Below are 25,999 nucleotides of genomic sequence, written 5' to 3'. Positions count from 1 at the left end.
TATTTTTAATGCCTTTTCCCTCCTCTCTCCCCATTTTAGAATGCTCAAGTGTATTCATCAGTGCTCATTGCCATAAACTTTGCTATTGATTTGGGAGAACACAGACGAGCGTGTGCTCTCCTTCCAAGCATGTGATGTCAGCCGCAGCTTCTAATCACAGCGCAGTTCAGGAGCCTGGCTCCCACAGACAGGGGCCTGGGAAGGCGCTTCATGTGCAGCTTAATGGGCCCCTGATCGACCAGCCAGGGGACCGAAACCTTCAATTCAATTTAATTCAACTTTATTGGTATAGCGTTTTTAGAGACACTGTCTGAAAGACACTTGACTGCCTGTCCAGTCATCTGCTACCATGTGGGGAAATCCAGCCCTCAGCATCCTGTATTGCGCAATATCAGCACCTTCACCCAGACCAGGGTGCGAGTCTCCTCCTGCCACACCTTCAGAATTCAGAAACCCAACACCACCCATGAACATCGGGCTGAACCCTACAGCCCCAATCAGGGGTGCTGTAAGAGGGGGTTTGAACAATTCCATGGGTCTAGACTGACAGGGGTCCTCAAAAAATATAATATAACATAGGATTTTCTGCGGTGCTGGGATCCAGTGTGAGATCTTTTCACGGAGCCCAAAATCCCTGGTGGCACCCCTGACCCCACACTACTGGTGAGAGAAATAATTTAATCATAGCATAATCTGCACCCCAAGAAAAAAAGAACACATTTGAATTAATGTTTTGTTTTTCCAAACCAATTTATTATAATAGGATAAAAACACCCAGCTGGACATGAATCATAAATCATAATCACAGCTGATCACCTGGACCTGACCAGACCGCAACCCCCCCAACACACTCACCTGGCCCCTCACCCCTCACACCCCCCAAAAACTCACAAAACTGGTCCCACGTGCCCCAATCTGTGGAAATGCCAGGAGAGAATCGCATTAACACACAGAAAGCATTTCTTCTGAGGCATCGGGCCCCAACCTCTGAGATTCCCTTTGTGGATTGGGCTCCTCTAATAGAATCTCCCCCCCCCCCCCCCCCCCCGACACGCTTTTCGTGTTTAAACATTCAGGGACCCTGTCCACAAGGTTTACTCGCGTTCCGTTCAAATCCGCCCCTACAACTGATCAAATCAAGACGGAGAAATTACATTTATTCAGGACGATCGAATACAAACCGCGCGGCAACCTTATTAAAACCCCAGCCTCCGCTGAGTCCCCACTGCACAGGCTCGCATTAAACAGTAACATCAAATAAATAAAAGACAAAGGGAAATCCAATCTTCCCGCGTTTCACTTGTATTTTCTTGACTTGCTTTTCTGTGTGACAGGGTAACCCAAGCAAAATAGAGCAGGCTGCAGTCACTGTTTGCCACTTCAGATTAGTCACAACCGCAATTAAAGAGCAGCACCAAGAGCCACAACTTTCGAGACCACGAGAAAAAGTTGCAACCCCCCCCCGACAGTTCACCACCAAGGAATTTCACGTTGGGTTTGGTTTCGGGATATCTGAGATCACACTTGCGATATCATCATTGTTGGGAAAAAAAAAATTGGTTGTCAAACATGAACAAAAGTTCAAAAGTCATGAAAAAATGTCAAACAGAACATTAGGCAGATACCAAACTGCGCAGACACCTCACGTAATGTAATGTAGAGGTTCCCGAGCCAGTAAAGATCAGCAGATGGACAGACATACGGACAGACGCACAGATAGACCGATGCACAGACAGATGGATGGATGGAACCATAGAGATATGACCAAACAGATGGTCTATTGGCACAGCTACTTGAGTGACAGATGGGAGACTAAAGGAATGAGTCACCTCTCTACAGCACCTTCCTCACACCCACCACCCCACTGTCCTAGAGTCACAGTTTCTCGGTCTCTAACCCCCAACGCACTGCTGAACATCAGGAAACGCTGAGAGATACAGTAACGGACAGTCGAGCTCCGTGTTTTCTTTTGGGAAAAGGAGTATTGTTTTAGTGGAGCCGGAGCCAAAACTTTCGTCAAGCCACCATTTCATCAGTCAGCGTTCCGAAAACACAATGAAAACATTAGCGGTGAGGTGAAAAAGACTTTCGGGGGGAAGTGAAATGTAAAAAAAAAAAGAAGGTGGAGCCTCCTTTTTTTCCCAGAACCGTGTCGACACCACTCAGAACTACCGCGGCCGTTCCCGCGGTAACATGCGTGCCTCTGCGTGGGACAAGGCGCGAAGCACAGGTTCGCGTGATCATCACAAGAGTGTGTTTTATTCATAAATAGCATAACTCGTACATCATTTCCTCTCCCCGCGAACCGGCCGTCCACACAGCTAAAACCCTTGTAGACAGAATTTATAAGCCAATGTCTGCATTAAATTCTTCAATAGTGTTCTTAATCAAGCGGGCGTGTGCGTGCGTGGGGGCAGTATTTCACACAATACACAAGCGCGGAGAGCCGTAATATTTCTCCTCACGCAACGTCAGTGGAATATCTCCATTTCTCTGGGCCTGACAGCCTGTTTGTCACTCCCCCCCCCTCCCTCCCTCCCTCCCTCCCTCCCAATACTGACCTTCACTACCACTGCCCCCCCCCCCCCACCAACCCTCCTCCTTGTACTCCTCTCTGCCTCTCCCCCCTCTCCTGCTCCCTCTGAAACCTTTGTCATTGATCGCTGATGCGATTGGCTGCCCACATGTTCGCGGTGCGCCTGCAGGAGTAATGAGCTGCCCGTCTGCCCAAATTAAACTGTCAGTGGTCAGCGATGGATGGGCGGGCCCGGGGCCGACCTGCAACACCTGCAGCGCCGGACGAGGCAGGTGTGACAGGTGTAGACGCGTTTGATCGCCGAGCTCCAGCCGGCCCCACCGATCGCTGTGCTCTACCCCTGCGCTCTGCCCCTGCGCTCTGCCCCTGTGCTCTGCCCCTGCGCTCTGCCCCTGTGCTCTACCCCTGCGCTCTGCCCTGCGCTCTACCCCTGCGCTCTGCCCCTGCACTCTGCCCCTGTGCTCTGCCCCTGCGCTCTGCCTGCCCCTGTGCTCTGCCCCTGCACTCTGCCCCTGCGCTCTGCCAGGGAGGCCGGGAGGGGCTAAGGGGGGGAGCAGAGAGGAACAGCAGCGACTCCTCAAGCGCCTGTGCCAGTGTTTGAATGTGCCTGTGTGTGACTGTGTTAAACAGAGTGTGTGTTTTTACCTGCAGCATTTGTGAGTTTGTGCGCAAGTGTGTTTGTAATAGCAAATTGGGAGCGTAGGGGAAAATGAGAAGGAGAAGATGTTCGAGCAGGCCTGTCTGACTCACACTGCTAGAGCAGTGTTGTAATTGGCTACCGCTGCGGCTCACAGTGCTGAGGCAGTGTTGTGATTGGCTGGCGGTATGCTAACTGTCAGTGTAGTGTCTGTCTGCACTGATGAATGTGAGGTTTCCAAAGCCTCAGACCTCCATTCAGACGCTTGGTCCAGCAGAACAAGCAAGAGAACAGGGAGTCTCTCTGAGGTCAGGGCTGGAACAGGGAGCTAAATTTAAACCTTTTTGTGTTGTTGTAGTAGAAAAGTGCAGCTTTCGCAAGACAAGAGCTGGTAGAAAAATAACTGCCCAGACAAAGAACATGTGAACTTCAACAACGCTCTCAACTCGTGTGAAAAAGTGAGGGAGACAGAAATATCTTAGCGTGCTTGTGCACACACACATGCGCACACGCACACACACATGCGCACACGCACACACACATGCACACACGCACACACACATGCAGGCACGCACGCACACACACACACACACACACACTTCAGACAACCTGCAATATCTAGAGTAGCACTGAACCAATGTAATTTACAACTGTCACATGATCTCCCTATGCATGGTGGTCATAACTCTGCACATAATTAAGACGGGGAGTGCAGGGCACCTGGAAGTGTGGTCTTATGGAGCCCAGCTGGGGGCACATCGCAGTAGCACACACACACACACACACACACACAAAAACACACACTCTCTCACATACAAACACACATGCACTCACATACACCTGCACACAAATATAAAAACGCAAACACAGGTTCATACACACACACGATGCACACACACACACACGCACCCACACACACACCACACACAGGCATGCACACATACTCACACACACACACACACAAACATACACACAAACACAAACACACACACACACACACACACAAACATACACACACAAACACACGTGCATGCGCACACACACACACACACACACACAAACATACACACACAAACACACGTGCATGCGCACACACACACACACACACACACACACACAAACATACACACACAAACACACGTGCATGCGCACACACACACACACACACACACACACAAACATACACACACAAACACACGTGCATGCGCACACACACACACGCACACACACACACACACTCACACACAAACATACACACACAAACACACGCACATGCGCACACACACACACGCATACACGCACATGCACACGCACACGCACACACGCACACGCACAGGGAGAAGCTCAGCAGCCTCTAAGTTCTTCTGCATGAAGAATAACACCGAAGGACGGGGACGTTAACCTTAATCAAAACAGGACATCCTGAGGATGGGCCATCCCGGCCCGCTCGCACCCGGACGCTTGTTTTGTGTTTGCGAGGGGGCTCACAATCTCAGGAAGCGGGGAGAGGGGCTCATCAAAGCGCGGGCGGGCGAAGAGCGCCGCGGCTGGAATTCGCGGCGGGGGGAAAGAAGCTCCCATCGTCCCATTGTTGGCCCTTTCCTCCTGCTCATCGCTCGGCCCGGTCCGCCCGGGCCCCGCCGCGCCGCGCGGCCAGGACCGCAGGTACGGCCGCTAATCAGCCCTGCATTCCTGCCGCGGAACATTCTTTCCACCGACACACACCCCCCCCCCACCCCCGCCCCCGCCCCCCCACCCCCCTCGCCCCACAGGAAGAGGAAAGCACTCAGACGCTCTTCATTAGACAGGGTCAGGTGGTAATCATGTTCTGGTTGGGCTTCGCCCGCAGTCACCGAGGGCGCAGAACCAAACGGACGGGACGCCTTGATCTGAGAGAAAATGACACCTAGCACCTCTGATTACACCAGAGTAAGCAAATAAGCCCGCCCTCATCAACAAATTTCCACACCTTATTCCTGAAAGTAAGTTAAACTATCGGAAGCCGAAGGTCCCGTGGTGGACGTGACCTCTCTCTCCCTCTCTCTCTCTCTCTCCCTGTCTCTCTCTCACCCCCTCTCTTTCTCTCTCTCTGTCTCTCTCTCTTCTCTCTCTCACTCACTCTCCCTCGAGTTCATCATCAGCTGCAAGAAATGGTTTCCTTCCCCCCCAGAGATCACACTGTGGTGGAACAAACTGTTATCTGCAGTTTCACAAAGTGATTGTTGGATAATTCCTGTTTGTGGCTGCACTCCAGTGTCTGAAACAAAGGCCCCTCGGCCAGCAGCAGGGACATTTCACAACAGAAGCTGGAAAAACACAGAGGACGTCCAGTATGAGGACACACACACTCACACTCACACACACACACACACACACGCACACAAAAACACCAGGGACGTCCAGTATGAGGACACACACACTCACACTCACACACACACACACACACACGCACACAAAAACACCAGGGACGTCCAGTATGAGGACACACACACTCACACTCACACACACACACACACACACGCACACAAAAACACCAGGGACGTCCAGTATGAGGACACACACACTCACACTCACACACACACACACACACACACACAAACACCAGGGACGTCCAGTATGAGGACACACACACTCACACTCACACACACACACACACACACGCACACAAAAACACCAGGGACGTCCAGTATGAGGACACACACACTCACACTCACACACACACACACACACACGCACACAAAAACACCAGGGACGTCCAGTATGAGGACACACACACTCACACTCACACACACACACACACACACACACAAACACCAGGGACGTCCAGTATGAGGACACACACACTCACACTCACACACACACACACACACACGCACACAAAAACACCAGGGACGTCCAGTATGAGGACACACACACTCACACTCACACACACACACACACACACAAAAACACCAGGGACATCCAGCATGAGGAAACACACAAACACACACATACACACACACACACAAAAACGCCAGGGACGGCCAGCATGAGGTCACACACACACACACACACACACAAACTCCAGGGATGTCTATCATAAGGACACACACAAAACACACACAAAACACCAGGGAAGTCCAGCATTAAGACACACACAAAAACACCAGCGACGTACAGCATTAGGACACACACACACACACAAACACCAGGAACATACAGCATTAGGAAACACACACACACACACACAGTAGGGCTGTACAGATAGTCGTCCTGGGATACTGAGGTGTAAACACGGGAGACACCTGTTTTATGGAGTATGGGTGGAGTACGCTTTGGCCAAGATCAAGTGAAGGAACTTCACACACTTCTTACAAACATGCACATAGACACATGCACATGAGCATGCACGCAGGCCTTGATACACATGCAGTTAAATTCTAAAGTACTCTGACAGTTGTGTCAAATTTGTGTGTGTGTTTCCTCTGTACTAATCAAAATTGTATTTTAAATCAAACAGTACTATGAGGCAAAATTTACAATGTCTGCATTTATTTGATGTGTTTTTTAAACAGACATTTCAGTATTTTACAACAACGCTATTCAATGAGTCAAGTCCCCCTTTTCTAAGTCAGTATAAGTATTAGGACAAATGACTGTCAGCTCTTTCAAATTTCACCGGTTTACCATATCACTGAAATTATTTACAAATGGAAAGCTCAGAGTGTCAGGGCATTTGTACGGTCTACTTTACAACCTAAAAGATACAAGACAAGAAAACGGCAGATGAGGGCCAGAGAACTGATTATGGCAACCAAGACAGCCATTGTGAGGATGAAAAAAAAGAAAAAATGTATTAAAGCTGTTGCCAAATGTTCGCATATCCTGAATTCATCAGTATGGAATGTCCTACAGAACAGAGTCACTACTGGAGGACTTAGATATCACCGGCGATAAGACCGTCCGTGGAACGTGATGACAGGATGCTTATAAGAGCAGTGCAAAAAATAATAATAATAATCCTACATTGTCAGCTTGAGTAACTGCTAATGATCTCCATACATGGAGGCTAAACGTATTACAGGACACTGTGTGCAGAAGACTGAGAGAAGCAAACTGCAGAGGCTACACTTCCAGATGTAAACCTCTCATCAGCACCGAGAACAGAAAGGCGAGACTGGAATTTGGGAGGAAAAAAAAAGAAAGAAGAGCCTGATGAGTTTTGGAAACAAATCTTTTGGACAGATGAGACAAAGATAAACTTAAACCAAAGCGATAGAAAGATGAAAGTGTGGAGAGAGAGAGGGACTGGACCCTCAGAAACTACTTCATCTGAAGCATGGTGGAGGCATATGGTGGCTTGGGCCCGTATGGCTGCATCTGGAACCAGTTCAGTGATCTTTACTGATGATGCAACCAGTGATGGCAGCAGAAGATTGACAGCTGAAGTGCACAGAAATGTACTGTCCACCGACGTTCAGGGAAATGCCACCAAACTCATCACGGAAGATTAACACGCATTATCTCAAAGGATCGCAACATGAACCTAGTGACGGTCATGAGTAGTAGATTCAATGTAAATGATCAAATATAAAGGATAAGCAATTAAATACTGACCTTGAAATACTGATCATTAAATTTGTCTAAACTTACTTTGTCCTAATACTGACACTGACTTGAAATAGGGGGACTTGACTCATTTAATTTTATAGGCCTATAAAATAAGTGTAGATATTGTGCCTCATAATTATTGTTTGATTTGAAATACAAATGTGATTAATACAGAGGAGAAACAACCATGTAATTTGCCATGACTGTCCCAATACATTTAACTGTATAGACACTGACACATACAAGCACACTGAAAAACACAAGATATTCACAACTATGGGACATACTGATGTATGTGTGTTCACACAGACTCATTCACACCCATGTACTCATGCACAAAAAAACCAAACTACCCACATAACCCAATAAGCCTTCTTTAGACCCATTTTGGAATACAAAGTTTTCTGCTTCCTGGCCACTGGGGAGGTTTACCTCTGGAATTGTCCTTTATGGATAATGAGGATATGATTGCATGTCTTTTAACCTCGATGTATAATGACTGCATACTGTATATCTGAGACGCTCATTGCATTAATCACTGTCTTGTTGTCTGCCAAGGGACAACAGATGAAATTTAGATTGTTAGTTTGTTCATTCTGGGACAGCGAGCGGCTGTGCAGTATCTCTGTCAAATAAAGCACCAGGAGCATCACACCAGTGGGATCTGAAATGAAAAGCAGCATACTTTCTCATGTGAGGCAGTACAGTGTACAAAGCGAGGCAGTGGGATTACAGGTCCAGCTCATTACCTGGCCAGGGACATCTCTGAAGCAGTTTCATTAGCTAACGAAGCTCATTTCTCAAACTGAAACCTAACCTCACTGAGGATGCTAGCTGCAAAAGAAATCATCATTTACTTGGTGCCATGGTAACTTCCAGAATTCCAAACACAGAAACAATGTTCTCCCACATTCATAAACGCCAACACAGATATTCATCCACTGGCATCCACACACACACACGCACACACACGCACACGCACGCACGCACGCAAGTACGCACGCACGCACACACGCACACACGCACGCACGCACACACGTACACACACACACACACGCACACACACATGCACGCCCACGCACACACACACACACATACACATGCACGCCCACGCACACACACGCGCGCACACACACACACGCACACACATGTAAAATGTGCTTAGTTTTGCACCCGCTTGCAGATGGTGACCTCAGTCTTGGCACCGGAGTCTCGGACCGTGGACAGACCTCAGCCTTTGTCTGCACTCCCTATCTATAACTCAATGACCTTTGAGAAGAAAAAAGGGGTTTTTTTTATTTATAAAGGGTAAGGTTAGCTCATTGTTCTGTGTTGGTACGGTTTCCCTGCCGTAAACAGAGCGTGGTTCCCAGGCACACGGGCGTCCCCGCCCGAGTCGTTCCCACACTCCGTCTGGGTCAGAGCGCCACCTCACCCCCTGGGCCCGCCCGCGTCGCCCCGCCTGCGTCGCCCCGCCTGCGTCGCCCCGCCTGCGTCGCCCCGCGCGCGCATCGCCGCCACAGGCCCCCATCGTCTGTCCGTCCGTTCGAAAGCCGTAGCAGTCTTAAAATCACCACGGCGACCGCGTACCCTCCCTTTCACATTCTGCCGCACAAACTGCACCAGAGCCGAAGCCAACAGACAGGAAATCATAAATCATAAACACTTACACCTCCACCGCCCACCTCACTCCTGCCTCAGCATCCCTGCAACTGGCTGCCCGTCAAAACGGACTTTCAGAATTTACTTTAGGATTCTTTTCTGGGTTAGTAAGACTTTAAGAGCCACCGGCCCCACCTGCGTGAAAGAGTCGCCCTCCTTCTAGCCTCTCACACATTCTTAGGCCAATCCCCTCCAGACTGCTTTCTCCAGAACGACTTCCTGACCACCTGACGGTTCCCCAAAAGATTAAATCTGGTCTGAGAACTCACTGCCACCAGTTTCCATTTATGCAAAGTCTACAAACATGAAATATATGTATCCATACTCTACTCTAAAATACACTATACTGTATTGTGTTATTATGATTTGTATTCATGTTTTTCTTATTAATCTTTTTCATGATTTTCCTTTACTTTATGTACAAATGCAGGAATCATCTTCCTGGATTCTATATGGGCCAAGGCCTTCATGCAAGACCACCTCCTAGAACACTGCAATGGTACGGTCCAAAAATCAAGGGACTGGTGGGAGCTGAAGTCACATGTAGTTTAAACTCAGCCCACAGCCTCTAGGACTGGGCTTTTCACTCTACCTCCACTAGGGGCATCCCAAGCAGTGTTCAGCAGCTGTTTGGGATGCTGCTCATCTCTATGGCTACAGTAACTCAGAGAAAGAGAGACAGACTCAGCGTCTCATGCAGGGACAGGACAGCAGGAGGAGACAGAGAAAGGTGGAGGCTGTCAGTTACAAGTATAAAAGTCCAACAGTACAGACACCTGTACTCACACACTCAAACAAACACACATATGGACATACGTGCACAAACATGAACACACTTTTGTAAGTGAATATGCAGGTATGCAAACACAAGATACATTGACGTGCTGTATTATACAAACATAGTACATACACAAAAAGCATGCATTGACAAACTAATGTACACAAAGATACTGTAGATGCACACATGCACACACAGTGTATAAACAAATTGTATAAAAGGCACACACTCTCTCCCATACACATGCATGTATTTGCACAGACAACAGACATTTTCACATGCACAAAAAAATTGCAAAGACACATACGCATGCATAAAAACATACACATGCATGCATGCATGCATGCATGCAAGAATTGGGAATATTTCTGGTAAAAACACTTCTTCAGTACTGTTCTTTCTATATTTGGAAGTTTCTACAAGTGCTAAGGGAACACAGGCATTTATTTTCACAGTGAGTTCCCACTTTCAAATTAAACTCATTCATTAATACAAAATATTTATAAATAATAAGAAAAGGAAACGTACCTAAAGCCTAAAAAATTTGTGCAATTCATTTCCAAGAACAACTAAATTAATGCAGTGTGTCGGCAAGCATGAATAATAAGCAAGCGCTCGTTTTTTTTTTTCTTTCTTCTCTTTTCACAGGTTAATCAGAGATAATATGAGAGTTTACGCGGCGCTCGCGAAAGACCGGACCTGGGTCGCAGCCCCGGGAGAAATACGGCGCGCTTCGTCCGCCGAACTCCGGGAAACAGGCGAGAGAGAGAGGGAGCCGCGCGGGCACGGAGCGGCACGGCGCGGCGGGACTTCCCCAAACAACGGCGGTTTAATAGGCTCCCTCTCCCCGCACCCGCTCCTCTCACCTTCTAAATGGCCCGATCCATTAACCCTTTTGAATTTGGCTTATAATGGGGCTGCAGCAGACAAACAGTTGATGCATGGCCCATTGCACAATGCCGACGCACTCTTCAGGAATGAAACGCTGACAGGCGGGGAGAATGCAGGCTGCACACGGCTCTCACACACGGCTCATTCAAATGCCATTTCACACGGCCGCATTCCGGCTCCTCCAGTAATATCTGCCTTTGATTCATTTTCCTTTTATTGTGTGGGGCATAAACATAAAGTCTCATACCGGAGGAAGTCATCACTGGAGTCAAAGAAGTAATTGTAAAATCATAATATAAATTATAATAATTATAACAACCATGACAGTGTGAATTATGAGAGCTGAATTTTCTATGAGGACTATTTTCAGAATTTTATTAACCATTGTTTTATCACATTTGTATTTAAAAATGTTCAATAGGAATACAATGTATATGCATGTAAAGCGTTGTTATTTTACCAAAAATGTATACCATATTAAATAATCGCTGAAACTGGAGTTATACCACAAATCTGCTGAATATACTTGTTATTTGTCCCACAGCTCCCAAGAACAAAAGGTTAAACTTTCCTATGGTGGATTATGTGAGTAAAAAAGAAACATAATACAGCACAATGTGACTCAATGTTTCTAAATGACTCTGAACATCTCCCAGATCCTTATCAGCCTACTGCTCAAATTATGCCACTTAACCTTTAAGAAGGTCCTTTGCAGACACTTACTTGTGGCATTCACACTGTTAACACCAGCTCATGAGAAATAAAGTAACACAGATAAATGCACACGCACACGTGCACACACACACACACACACACACACACACACACACACTCATTTTGCTGAAGTGTGGATTAAATGGCCGTTGTGGGGTGTAAAAGCATGAGAAATGACGGTGTATTCTAACAGTCTCTCTGTTCTGAAGAACATCTGCTGTCCTCACGTCTGATGTCATCTCCCCAGCTTTTAGGAAACTCATTATGAAACTGGCACAAGTGACATAATCATCATGAGACTCCAGTAAGTTCACAAAGACAAAATAAGTGAACCAGCTGTGGCGGTGCAGCAGAACAAGGAGCTAACCGTGCTGCTCCTAGTGTGTATTCTCATCACAGTCAACCTCACTACACGTTGAATTCTGTTTTTTAAATTCACACTTTGTTACATTACAAGCGCTAGTGGGATTCCTCTTGTCCCCGACTTTCTGGTGTCCACCACAACTATTTTCTGACCATTTTTTACACTAAAACACCAACTCAACACCTCAGATGTATTGCGGGACATTTTACACCAAAGCACCGATCCTGGGAACAGATCAGGCAGTGCCGCACAGCCGGGCGCTCTTGATCCAAGGGAAAGTTTACGTTCTAAAACAGAAAACAGCACCTCGTATCCCGTCTGATTTCACATGTAAAGGCGTGAGCTTGTCCACATGGCTGTAGAGAGCCCAGCGTTTGATTGGACGCAAGCCTGGCACAGCTAGCGAAGTTAGCCTTCTGGGCAGCGTTCGCTCGACGCCGTCGCCACTGATCCAGGAACAGCGCCGCCTTCGCCTGGCTTTCTTTCCACTTTTATTATTTGAGGGGCCGTGCTGAAATCATACCAGCTCAAACAAGCACACAAAGAGATGTTCGGCAGGACGCGGCGGGCGTGAGGAGGCCACGGCGTGCGTTTAAAAGGGCCTTTCCACACAGATGCACACTGAAAGTATTTACAGGCAGAGCTGTTATAAGGAGTCTGGGAATTTAAATATTCAATGTTGACATTGTGCAGATCTGGCTGGAGGCCAAGCAAGCTCGGTCCCTGGGGACCCACAGCCAAGCGCCCTGAACATTCTCTCCTTCTGACTTAATAGGTAGAAATCTTCTTCTTACATCTTGAGTAAATAATAATCTTTAAATACGCCTCAAATTATCCCCCATTCTCAGATTGTAAGTAATGATTTTAAACTATGCCTGGAAGGGTGGTGTGGCTCCTGCTCGGCTCTCGAATTCCTTTACTTTATTTTTAGCCACAGTCAATCGCTCGGTATTAGTCATTCAAAAAGCACTGCTACACGGGCAGACGCTTTTCAATCTTCACCATCACTGCGTGTGTGTGTGTGTGTGTGTGTGTGTGTGTGTGTGTGTGTGTGCGAGAAAAGACAAAGAGAGAGCGAGAGATTTTAAAAACGCCATTATTTTTTTGAATAACTATTACTGAGGAAAACTATTAATTCAGAGGGAGAATTAAATCATAGAAAATAAATGTAGTTCCTTGTTATGACACATACTGTCCTCATGCAGAGCGGCAGTTTGACTCGAAAAGTTGCATTAATATCAACTGTGATGTACGGCCACTATCTAGATATGAACAAAAGCCCAAAGTGAGGACAGATATTCTTTTAATGCGACCAGGAAATAATATTTATTTACTAGTAAGATGGATTCATACCTATGATCTATTGATCCTTAAAAGCAGTTCATTCAATAGAAAAATATAATAATGATAATGACTATTATTGCCATTCGTGTTCTTCTTTATATTATTATTATTATTATTATTTACATTATAAAGAAAGTTTAGAAAAGGTGCACAAAAGGTCAGATGACTTGTGGCACTGAAAAGTTTACTAATAAAGTGGATGTTAAACTGTCAATTCCAGTTGATTTACTTTCCTTCATGTCCTCATGTATCGTGAAATGATTTTCAAGTTGTACAAGTAAGAAAAAGTCAATAGCAACAGAAATGATCAATTTGAATATATTTATGTTGCGCATAAGAGGTATTCTTTTAAATATGCAATGTTATTTTAACACAATAACTTCCCTGCAAAAATCGAACAGCATGCAAACATTGACTCGTGTATTTAATAAATGAATCTTGAAAAGATACATTACCTTGAAACATTACAATCTGCCCTTTTTAAAGTATCACCTAATTGCGATGCTGGGACGTGATGAAGTACTTCCAAGGAGTTTAACCGTCCCAGCCACTAAAGACTTTTCTCTTGGCGGGGGACAGTTACATGAAAAACTGCTATATGCAGCGGCAGTGGGTTTTTTTTATTGTGGACAGAAAATTAAATACACAATAACATGGTCACTGCAGCGTCTGGTGCTCTATAAAACGGATAACACCCACGACCTCAGCAAGTAAGAACGTCTGGCCCCGCAAGAATGTTTCTGAGGATAAAGGAAATTATATTTCCGAACATTATACTTATCCATTTCGGAATTATTTCCTTAACTCTAGTGCCTGATATTTAAACGTCACGAAGAAAAATATGTTTTGCTGTAATATCAACTCTACCCCCAAATTAAAATATAGTGTGTTTTTGTAGATATACAAAGCATCATAGTAGTTTTTTTACACTGGATTAAAGCGTTGCTCCAATGAACACGAATTCAAGCACCGCTTTTAAAATTAAGCTGTGTTCCATGCGATATCAATATCAAAATAGAAATGGGTTACGGCTACTAATGATCAATTTGCATATAGTGGTATTCATATCTGTAGGTTTTGGTTACTAGAGGCATAACAAATAAAGTAAGAAATAAAATTACAATAAATAAAGGGGTTCCTTTACTGTCCATGCCGGAAACCACCGTAAGTGTTTATTAAAGTAAATAGCAAACTGTGGCAATAGCCCCCAAATCATTATTTATACGCCCTGCAGGACATTAGGGAAGTTCAATTGCTTGCAGGTTTAAGAGTCATTCCTTAACTGCAGATATTAGCGAAGAAAAAACTTAACACGTAATGTTTAACAAATTAGCATACGTTTGGCTAGAATGTGCGCGTGTGTCAAATTGTCCCCAAACTTTCTTGCCCAAAGGGAAACGGTTAATTAAGCACCACAAATATATTTATCCGACAGAGACAAATAAAACAGACAATAAAAACAGCACGGCAACTTCTGAAACATTACATTTTGCAAAGTGATTACTCTTCCATTTTCACTTGTTGCACAATCCCTGAAACATCACCGTCAAAATACTTTTTAAAATAAATTTGACTGTCACAAAATAACGGCACACATTTATAACATATGCGAATACTATTATACTGCCACTAAAAAGAAAAGCTATATGCTAAATCTTACAGCACGCTAGCCTACTCGATACGCTTTACAACGTCCCCATTAATATGAGATTATAGAGTTATTACCCGGTTACCGGGTACCTGTAAATATTTAAATGCTCCTGGCAATTTTTCTGTGTCTTTCGTTTCCGGTACCAGCTCTAACCCACCTGCCTTTTCAAAGCTGCTGCTGCAAATTGAAGTGACCAGGACCCAAGCGTGTGCAAAAGCGGTGTCACAGAACCGGACAGGCAAGTTACGCTACAGCGCCCACTACGTGCAAAGCAACGCCGTTAAGAGCAAAATCCCAGAAAAGTTCCCTTCACGTTTACACAACTACAACTTTGTGTTACTATTTCGGGTAATTCCATCTAACGGACTTAGCAAAGAGGTTTTCGCCAAACCGGCGCTTGCGATGTCATTCCGAACCCTCTCCTGTTTCTCTTTTACAAGGCAGCGTGAAGTGTCTACAACTCGCGGAGAGGTCAGCGCCAACTGACATTAATGTAAAGAATACAGGTTGTAACTATGTTTAGATGTGAAAGAATTTATATCAGAGATATCCATGTACAAAATGGCAGTTTCAAACGGCATAGAAAGGGATAGTGCACCTACTCGTGGCCAGTTTCCGTGCCCTGCCTTTGGACCTCATGGTGCCAGTCTTTCGGCGTGGGTTTGTTTGATTTTTCTTGGATCTTTTCCTCCTTTTTCTTTTTTCTCTGTTCCTCTCTCTGTTTCTCTCAATCCAGACTCGCTATCTCTCCAGCATTGTCAGTTTGGACACCTTCGCACATGCGCATAGCCAAACTGCCAGCGCCGCCAAAAAGTTTGGAACGATTTATCACTTGATATTACTGATCTTGTCAGATGGTAATCGCTGAGAGATCCCCTTTCGTGTCAGATCTTCAAAGATCACTGAGTCAGAAACGGAGCCGTCCGCTGCCTCAGATATGCGGAGAACCAGAGACATTAATTATAATGAACTATTCTCAAACAGCTACGATACATACTTTGTGCTTAAATTAAATCACATTAATCACTGTTCAGCTAAATTACCTATTTAAAACGTTTTCATTAAACGTTTTATATATTTAAATTGTGTTTTTGACCATCATTGCGATTATTCGAAAATGAATGAAAAGTTTACCCCTCCCCCCAGCGTGTGGAGAGGTGGGGATTCGGAACCGACATCTCTAATAAAACGCTGCCCATTTTTTGCGGTGGTGACAATTATTAATCTGTAAAGTACTTTAAATTATTGCGTCTTACTGTGCGTACGTGTAAATGCCATTGCTTGCGGGGTAATTGATACCCCAAAACCTGCTGATAAATGGTACTCCTCAGTTTAAACCTCGCGCTAATAACGTTTAATAATCAGAGAAGGGTCCTTGTGGTCATATCCCTTTATTTATAATTGTAAGTCATGTCATATTATCCTTATGCATACCGGACAGTCTACAGTATAACTATAGTCATAAATGAAGGACAAACGCTGTTAATGCAAGGTTAGGTGTTAATTATGCTTTTGCCTCAGTTTGTAGTCATTAACGAAAGACCTTGGATTCGTTCCTTAAAACTGACTACTTTATGAAATACATTTTTTCAAAGGCAACTCAATAAAGATAACCTAAAAGTTATAAGACAGGAATAGTCGAAGAATAGCCGTATCATAATTGAGCGTTATTATCAAGCCTGAGAAAAATTTAAATGATCTGATTGCTCATAAAAAAACTTGTATGAAATAACAGTAATGGTGCATGGATACGTGTGAAACAGGTTGTAGCTCCCGTCCCTGCACAATTCTCAGGTGTTTTAATACATTCAGTGAACTATAGCGTCATTGTGCACACCACGAATCCAAACGGGGGTAGGACATAAACAAAACTGCGTAAACAATTTAGAAATAGCGTATAAATTGCATAACATCTGCTTTCTACATATTTGTGCTCCATGTTTTAAGCCAATTCATACCAAGTCCCTCACAATTCAATTAACTATTCTCTTCCCACGTTCTGATTTAACAGTGGATATTGGCTTATCGTGCTATTGTGTTGCACGTGCACTTGAAACAATTCAGCCTATGGGACAAACAGTTCGCTTACTTATACAATTACGAGAACAAAACTAATGCAGACTTCACCCTGAATGTTAAACCAAAAATAAAAAAACTTCGTTTGATTTTGAACTCGGTAGGCTATTTTTATTTTTTATTTAGGTTGACCAGGCTACTTCGACGTGTTTTGGTATTTATAATAGCCTATCAGCAAATTCATCGTCTAAAATACAAACCGTCAATATTTAATGGCAGAAAGAGCGTAGGGAGTATATACTACTATACAATAGAAATTTCAATGGTCTTCACATATGCTAGATCTAGGTTTAAGGTTAAACTACATTGTTTTAGGCTAGGCTATAGAAGGCATACATCGCGCTGTCTTGCTAATCAGCATAATAAATATTAACTTTGTTATTTTACAGTAGTTACAGTTCGCTTTACGAAGAAATACAAATAAAAATATTTAGATGATGCTGTAAAATATTACAGTGTGTTGTAAGGGAAGCACTGGAGGAAGCGGAATTTCAGCCTCACAGCTACAGCTCGAGGCAGCGCGCTCAATTAGCCTAAATGGAAACAGTTTTCATTCATTGCAATAACTCACTGTTCTCGAGACTACTTTCAGAATACATACTTTATTATGATACGCTGACCCCGTGGCTCGGAATGCCAAGACCGGGGAGTGGCGGAGAGATCTGTACAGCCCTGTGGGCTGTAATTATTAGAAATTAATTGGGTTCAGGACCCTGGCTAGTATAGCTAAATTAATAGCTTGTCCTATAGTTCAAATGTAAACCTTGTCCCAAAAGGGGGCAAAGCAAATTTAAACGGCCGCAAACTGTATCTTAACATTTTGTTTAATTCGTTAGGCTATTTACTACTTTGCATTAGGAGTAGCCCATAGTACTGCGTGTTTTTAAACAAAACTACCAGCCTATATGAAGTATTTTTGTTGTATTTGTGAGGTAATTTAGGGGTTAAAATAAAAACATAATTTGTGTAGTCGGAGCTGTCGCGCCAGTCTAAAAGTGAAAAGGGAGCCTCAGGCGCAAGGAAATTACCGCGCGCCCGCGTGACCTTTGAGAGAGGTAATCAATCAAGTGATCAACAGGGATATTTATCAATGCTACATCCGGCTCGGTACTTTACGAAATAAAATAAAAAGATGAGTAATTCCTATATCTTGGTGTAAACTGCATTAAGTATTTCACAGTACAATATTGTAACTTATTTTGTCAGGAATTCAATAATAAACGTTACCGCTCTTATATGCAATCCGTTTGGATTTAACTTGTTTCGGCTATTAGCCTACACACATCAATTTTATTATTGTCTTATTATTTTTATTATCATCATCACAATTACTGTTGCAGTTTTACGTGTTGTTCTGCTGCCATGAGTTTGGCCTATTTATATGCGCTTTCACAAGAACTGTAATTTACCTTCATGATTGTATTTTATATTAATTAATTCGGATTCGTATGATAAATCATTTGGTTGTGTTTGGTTTCAGAAGGGGTACATTTTATAATCAAGTTGGCCTATTTTTATTTACATTTTGGTACGAATCAGCTCATAAGAGAGAACCCGAGATCTAATTAATATAAATGCATTGGCATCGTTTCCTACTGTTATTCAGTGGTAATAATTCATATGTCTGATGTGAAAATATTTTGTCAGGAGTGGAGCTCGGGACTGGAGAAACACGGTCCCGGGGGCGCAGTGCCCCCTACGTGGAGACTAAAGTAAAGCAAACTGAAGCAGACTTGTTCAGGCACATATACCCCCGCAAAATTTAGCCCACCAGTGAATTTGACTGCAGACCACAAGCCCTGTGACTAGTTTACCTTTTAAAATAACCTGTGCGTCATTTCCTTACACCCCACGCGCCGGGGCACGAATCAAAATTAATACAATACTCTACGTTCATTTAAATGGAAAAATCGTTTTCTCCGATGTGAATGTTATAAAAAACTAAATACATGTTTGCTGATGAAAAACATTTTAAATATACTGCAATTATTTGCTCACGTTTTGTGGCGTATTTTGAATCGGTGTGTCGGAAAATATACGAACATTCCAAAAATAAGGAAATTGGCATAACATAACAGTTCACCTGTGAGAAAATAAACGTGCCGCAGTTTTTTTTTTTTTTTAAAGACAACGTTGAATTATTATGCAACTTTAAAACTTAAAACTTTAAACCCCACATTTTGCCATACCAGGCTGGCTTCAGATTCTGCATGAAATACCAGTTTATGCATAGGTTATAATATAACACGCTTTCGTCCCAGCATGGACGAGCTGATCTACTGGTGTTCTCCTGTGTTCTCCTGGCTTTTTATTATTAAATTGAATAAAATAGCCACGGTTTTGGGGTTATTTTCTCTATGCACTTTCAAATTTAGTGCATTCACATCAAGTACATTTGGGTACAATTTGCTTATTATTATACACACTGTTGGAAAACATTCATTTAAATATTCATAATTCTTTTCATTTTTTCACACACACAATCTATGGGTGCATACATGTTACCCATTTCAAATCTGGGTCTCGTGGCACAGCATGAAATTAACATTTGAGTAAAAATCTATTTTCATGTTTTCACTGTTAAGACAGTTATTTGGCAAACATGTTATAGGTAATTATTTGGTCTGATGAGTCCAGAGAGTGGACAGAGGTCAAGACCCTTCCCTCCAAACACACCTTATGTTGGGCTGTTCCATCGCCATGGAGAAAGCGCCACACTTACTAAGGGAACTGCTTTCCAACTGCCACCCCCAGCCACTCCACTCCTCTCTCTATAAATTTGCTTTTGGAAAAAGTGAGCCTTCAGAAAGGAGAAAGGGAATAAAATAGTTTTTTAAAAGGAATGGTTTTGGAAATGAAATTAGACGCAGGGCTGAGAGCGGAGGAGGTGATGGACAGCGTGCAGGGGAGGCCCCTCCGGGCTGACTAACAACAACCAACAAAGAGCAAATAAACATGACGCAGTTTCTCTACCAGGAAGAAGCCAGAGGAAACATGTACAATAGTTCCATTCATATTTCATAATGGGCTGGAGAGACGGCTGTTGAAACAGCCTGGGTGCATGGCACTGCATGCATGGGGGGGAAACCTGTGTTTAAACGGTCATTGAAAAGTGAGCGAAGAAAACACCCTTCCTCCCTCGTTTCTAACTCTGTTTAAAACAATTCCCCATTTTATGTGAACTCATTTGCACTGTGTATGGGGTTAAGTGGAAGGGACTGTATCCCTAATGTGAATTTCTCACACAGGGGGGCAGAGGGATATGTCAAAATGTGACAGCTGAACCTGTTGATTGGTCAAACAAAACCCAATAATAAAGCACACACCAAGCAGCCATTTCACCTGACCATGTAAAACCTCTTGCTGTCTCACACAGAAGTTGATTGGCCAACATCACTTTTTTGTGAACCTACATTTTAAGAATTTATATCAGTCAGGTTGGATACAAAAAATGGTTTTCCACATTTTTGGCTACTGTGTTCTTACAGTGAAAAACTGTACCATGTTTTTTGTATCCAACACCATCCTTTTGTGTATCTACATTTTAAAAACTTTGGATCAATCAAGTTGGATACAAAAAAATTGCTTTTCCACATAATATCTGGCCACTGGTTTTTATACAGTGGAAAACATTGTACATTTTTATCAAATGTAACTCGCAGTTACTGCACACCAAAAACTTCAAGACTGGGGAGTGTAACCAGATGAAAAGTAGCCATTCCTGGAGGTGTTTATTTCCATGCACATATGCTCTCACACATAGCTGGTAATTATTTTCTGCCTCCAGTTTTATATCTCCGCGCCATATTTTTTAAATTAGCATACAACTGCTTTTCCATTCATGTTGTGTCAACTATGCTAACATTCGTGGGAGATCACAAGCCGTTTGATGCCTGGAAAGGAACAAAATAAATACATTCAAGTGGAAAGAGTTATTACCTATTATACTATAAATAAAAAAGGACAGTAAATAAGAACATCGTTTTGGAGAGCATCATTAGAGAAGAGTAAATGATTGCTCACCTCTGACAAAACCAGTGTAAATATTGTGATGATTAATCATCATAAATTACTCTGAAGAATTATGAATTACTCTTATTCTTATGAAAAGGACAGTTTAATCTGGCATCATTGTCATTTTCTCTGACTGAAACACATTTACATTTGTCAAAAAGATTTGCGTGAAATGTAGACATTTTCCTGCACATATTCCAGTACACAGTAATAGCGTTGCGCATTTTAGAAAGCATTGGATCAGTAGTAAAAAAACAAAACATGATTTCATAAAGATGTCTTAAGTGACTTAAGTGACTGTAATAGAGGGTCTATTAAAGGTAGATTTTCACTGCAAACTCCACTTCACGTTAGTTGGCATGGCCCTTGAATGAGGTCATTGCAATCGTGCACACATCTTGTTTCTTAAAGGTCCATTCAATTTTAGTGACCTTTTTTAAGTTCAGTAAATATCTAGATAAATGTTCATTGGCTAAGTCCAATGGCAGATAGGTGCTGCTCAGTGCACAGAGGTCATCCTCACTAACCTTTACAATGAGGCCGTCCAACCTGACCTTTACAATACTTGTTCATGGGCAAGGCACTGAAAATGGAGAACGTCTTTCAGCGTTGCAAAATTAACAGACGCAACATTTGCAAAGAGAACTGTAATCTAAGGCTATTATTCCTATTCCATCTCAGTAAACTTCTGAAATCATTCCGAATGTAAAAAATGAATAATAAAATAATTAACGTTATGAAATAAAATTGAATTGTGAAACGATATTCCCCGAAGTTCGCACGTGGCATTGCATGGTATTTTGCTGCCACCTAGTGCTCACTAAACTACATAGCAGTACTTTAATGGAATATAGATATAGTGGTTGCCTAAACTGTCATTTTTTGTGGTGGGGTTGACGTTCATAATAAATCTTAAAACAATCACAACAACATCAACAATCGCATATAACCACTCTGACTAATTCAAGGAGTAACACCCACATAAAAATGTGCAGACATTCGAGAAGGTCGGCTTGTTACAGCGGGTCTCGATATTCGGGTGATGAGTGGGGCGGATTAGGCTACGATGTTGTTCTGGAGAAAATCTGTCGAAGTATTTATGGTCCCTCTGGGACAGCAGATGAACACGCGCAGACATTTATGTTTGATCTCTGCGGGGAAGGAGGGTCTACGATACAGTATACATTGAAGTTACAGGCTGCTCATCAATACCTATCGACTTCGCACTGATCCAGTGTGTTCGCTGAAGACACCTGACGGGTAAATCAATCCGAATCTCAATCTCTTTTATTTATCGTCGTTTCCCGTAAGAGCGGGCAAGAGGATTACCGTCAGATCCGGCCTGAAGCACGCTGTAAAAATAGTTTTCAGGGTGAGCGATCTGTGAGTGCGCACCGCAGGATCCTAAATGTCTATCTAGCAGAACAGTGTTGCTTTCAATTTGTCACTGTAATAATATTAACGTGACTGGCTCATGAATGTAATTGAATGGAAAAAGGATAAATAAATAAAAACTGAAATTATACAATATAAATTGATTATCAGAATGGAATACCAAATATGGCTATGTTGTAAACAAAGGTGTAGCTGTAGTGACGTAGCTGAGTAGATTTTTTCATTTGAGCTGAATTTTTTTAAATTTTTTTTTACATATTATAGTTGACAATTTCTCCTTAATTGCAAAGATAGAGTGTCATGCATGGTATCGCACACTTTTATGAAATTATAGGCCTATTTAGAGGCAAGAAAGAACTTGTTTATTTACGATAGCATCGACTCCTCAGGGTATGCTTCAATTTACTATTATCTCTAAGGATTCTTTGATGCCTCTATCAAGGAAGGAAGACAAACACTCTTTCACATTTGCATTTAGCAACTCAGCAAAACCCCAGTTTTCCAAAACTCGTTTTAGTAAACAAAGATTAAGGTCACGGTGCGTTGAAATCTTCTTAGTTTGCTTCTACTTCAACGCTGAATGAGAAAATGAAGTATAAATAAATACCATAAAATGGATATTATTCCATACATTAAAGCATTACCGTTGAAAAGGGGTTTAGCAACTCCTCTTATGAAATAAAAATATCTCCCATACACAAGAAATTACCACTCTTGTGAGTTATTTATTTTTTTAGAATTAAAGTTGTGGAAAGTCCAAAGAAAATAGGCCTACAAAGTTTGATTAACAGGCTAGCTCTGGAAATGTAGGACTGCTGATTACTTGCAGTGCTCAATATTTATTTATTTATTTGTTTGTTTGTTTGTTTTTTCTTTGTTTATGGAGGGATGCTTTAATACCCGAAAGCATGCATGCTACCAGAATCGGAAAAATTCAGTGTCCCAGCGTGTGATTTCTATGACATCACAGACACAAGGCGCTTGCTCTGTCTGTGAGAATGCGGGGCCTGTCAGTGCCATGTTACAGTGACCGTTGCAGACTGAGCATAAGCATGTGCATGCGTTCCACAAGTCCTCCATAAAAAAGCATCGCATTAACTTCAGTAATTATTGCATGAGAGGAACAGTCCAATCTATGCTGGACTTGAAGGGTGTGAGTGTGTGCATGTGTGATAATGCAGCATATATCACCAGAGGTTAGGGGAAATGGTTTTGAAGTGTGGGTTGAAATGACAATTTTTATAAATTCACTGAGTATCATCGACCTTTCCAGCAGGTTCTAAATTCATGAGGTCGGGGCCTGTTGGGCGAGAGGCAGGAATACACCCTGGACAGATTGTCAGTCCATCACAGGGCACACACACATCAATCACTCATGCACCCATAACTTCGGGCAATTTAGATCCCATTTAGAATTTAGTTTCTGATTCATACACCCTTCCCAGTAGGTGGCAGTATGCCCTTTTGGTTATTTTGGCACAGGACCATGGACCTGTGTCTATGGACCATGGTTGACCTTGTACTGACTTGAAGACTTTAACACACGTGGTGGATTTATGATTCAGAACTATAGCAGATCTGTAAAGTGAAAGAAAACAACAAAACTTGGCAGGGTGTAGCAGGAATGAGATGGTTATTCCAGTCAGTTCTGTGAAAATGCAAGTTTGCAGAAAAAACAACGTATTAAATAGCTAGCGGTAGTTACATTTTTTGAATGTAAATATAAAGTTGACTAACAAAATGATGACTGTGACGGAGGTGGATAAGAAAAAATATGTTTGACAGCGTGGTGTAAAGTGATGTCCAGGTAGCGTCCCGTTGGTTCCCAAATGGTGATAATTTGCATTGGCCAGTGAAGAACCGAAAAACAAGCGATTTAAATTCATTTTTATTTATTTTAGCCTGCTAAATTGATCAAATCGATAACTGTTCTATATTAGTGTTGTGGGCGGTCCATAATTCCTTAACAGTACCGTTGGTTCCCGTAGTGTAGTGGTTATCACGTTCGCCTAACACGCGAAAGGTCCTCGGTTCGAAACCGGGCGGGAACAGGTAGAACACCTTTTTTCTTAATTGTTTTTACGGAAATAGTGGATAACAACGTAACGCCTCCCTACAGTAACAAGATAACCGCATAGCTGCCGCTTAGCACGACTGCGGTTACATCGGTGCTTTTAGGAGGATAGGACGAGGCTACGTGAAGTTTAATAATATGAAGTGACTTTAAGGTCCAATTCATGACATTGGCTTCGTCTAAAAAAAAAAATTTTCCGCGTAAATTTTTTGCAAGCTGACCACAGCACAAGCCGAGAACTGAACAAGAACTGAACCGCATTAACACATTGTAAACGCCTTGGAACTGATAGTAGTATATTTTCACGGCAGGGAAGCGGGGGCCAGCCGGTGTAACGCGCTCACATGGAAACGATGGTTTGAATCCACCCGTGCACAAATAAATAATTGATTTGTTTTTCACAGAAGTGTGATTTGTTTTTCACAGAAGTGTCTCAGATATCACTTCTTCTTTTTTAGGTTTGATATTAACATGATATTTGTTCTCCACCTCCATTTTATTATGGAGAGGATCAGGAAATCTTTTCTGCCAAATCAATACATATAAAGTTATCAAAGTATTTACATCAGATCAATTATTGCAACAGTACAAATAGGATTACAACATTACATATTACAATTCTTAATAAACACATAAACACAACAACAGCCAAGTATAAATGTAAAGCTATATTTGTATTTTCGTTCATAACAGTATTAGCAGGGTTGATATGCACAAGCATGAAATGGGATTGAGGCTGGGACTGGAGCAGGTGGATTTACCAAGGCTGCAAGGTGACAACTGGCACACATGCAGTCGGACTGCCTGCAGTCACATGCTGCCACGGCTGCTGGGCCTCCTGAAGCTCCTCGGAGCTTGGGTGTTAAGAGAAGTACTGGCATTGGTCTGCTTTTGCCAAGTACTTCATGGGCCACTTCTGAAGCAGAAATTATATTTTTATATGCAGTGAGCTCCATAACGTTAGGGACAAAGCCGTATTTTCTTTACTTGGTTCTGTACTTCATAATTTTAGATTTGTAATAAAACAATTCACATGTGGTTAAAGTGCAGCTTTCAGCTCTCAGCTCTTATGAAAGGTTATTTTAATACATTTTGATTTCACCCTGTAGAAATGACAGCGTTCTCTATACATACATACAACCCCAATTCCAAAAAAGCCGAGACAGTATGGAAAATGCTAATAAAAACAAAAAGGAGTGATAATGTTAAATATTGTACATTTTATTTACCCTGTACTATATTTAAAACACTACAACAGCACATTATTTGACGT

At 42.8% G+C, this 25,999-nt stretch overlaps 1 protein-coding gene and 1 non-coding gene across 8 annotated transcripts in view; one reads left to right on the top strand and one right to left on the bottom strand.

Annotated features, from left to right (window-relative positions):
- The window catches only part of mecom (MDS1 and EVI1 complex locus), a 138,419-nt gene extending 122,310 nt beyond the window's left edge, over positions 1–16,109 (bottom strand). For 3 of the 7 annotated variants that reach the window (XM_035385689.1, XM_035385693.1, XM_035385694.1), the window contains exon 1: positions 15,770–16,109. In XM_035385689.1, the coding sequence (XP_035241580.1) occupies positions 15,770–15,806 (37 nt within the window). In that variant the 5' untranslated portion in view covers positions 15,807–16,109. The remainder of the gene's footprint in view (positions 1–15,769) is intronic. The other 4 variants (XM_035385687.1, XM_035385688.1, XM_035385692.1 and 1 more) reach the window with 2 other exon arrangements.
- An 8,521-nt stretch (positions 16,110–24,630) lies between these two features.
- Positions 24,631–24,703, top strand: trnav-aac. The gene has a single exon. It is a non-coding gene; the product is annotated as a tRNA-Val (tRNA).
- Positions 24,704–25,999: the final 1,296 nt, after the last annotated feature.

This window comes from Anguilla anguilla, chromosome 12 (assembly GCF_013347855.1).
Source record: "Anguilla anguilla isolate fAngAng1 chromosome 12, fAngAng1.pri, whole genome shotgun sequence".
NCBI lineage: Eukaryota > Metazoa > Chordata > Actinopteri > Anguilliformes > Anguillidae > Anguilla > Anguilla anguilla.
Note: the sequence above shows the minus strand (reverse complement) of the source record. Positions and strands in the feature narration are given on the sequence as shown.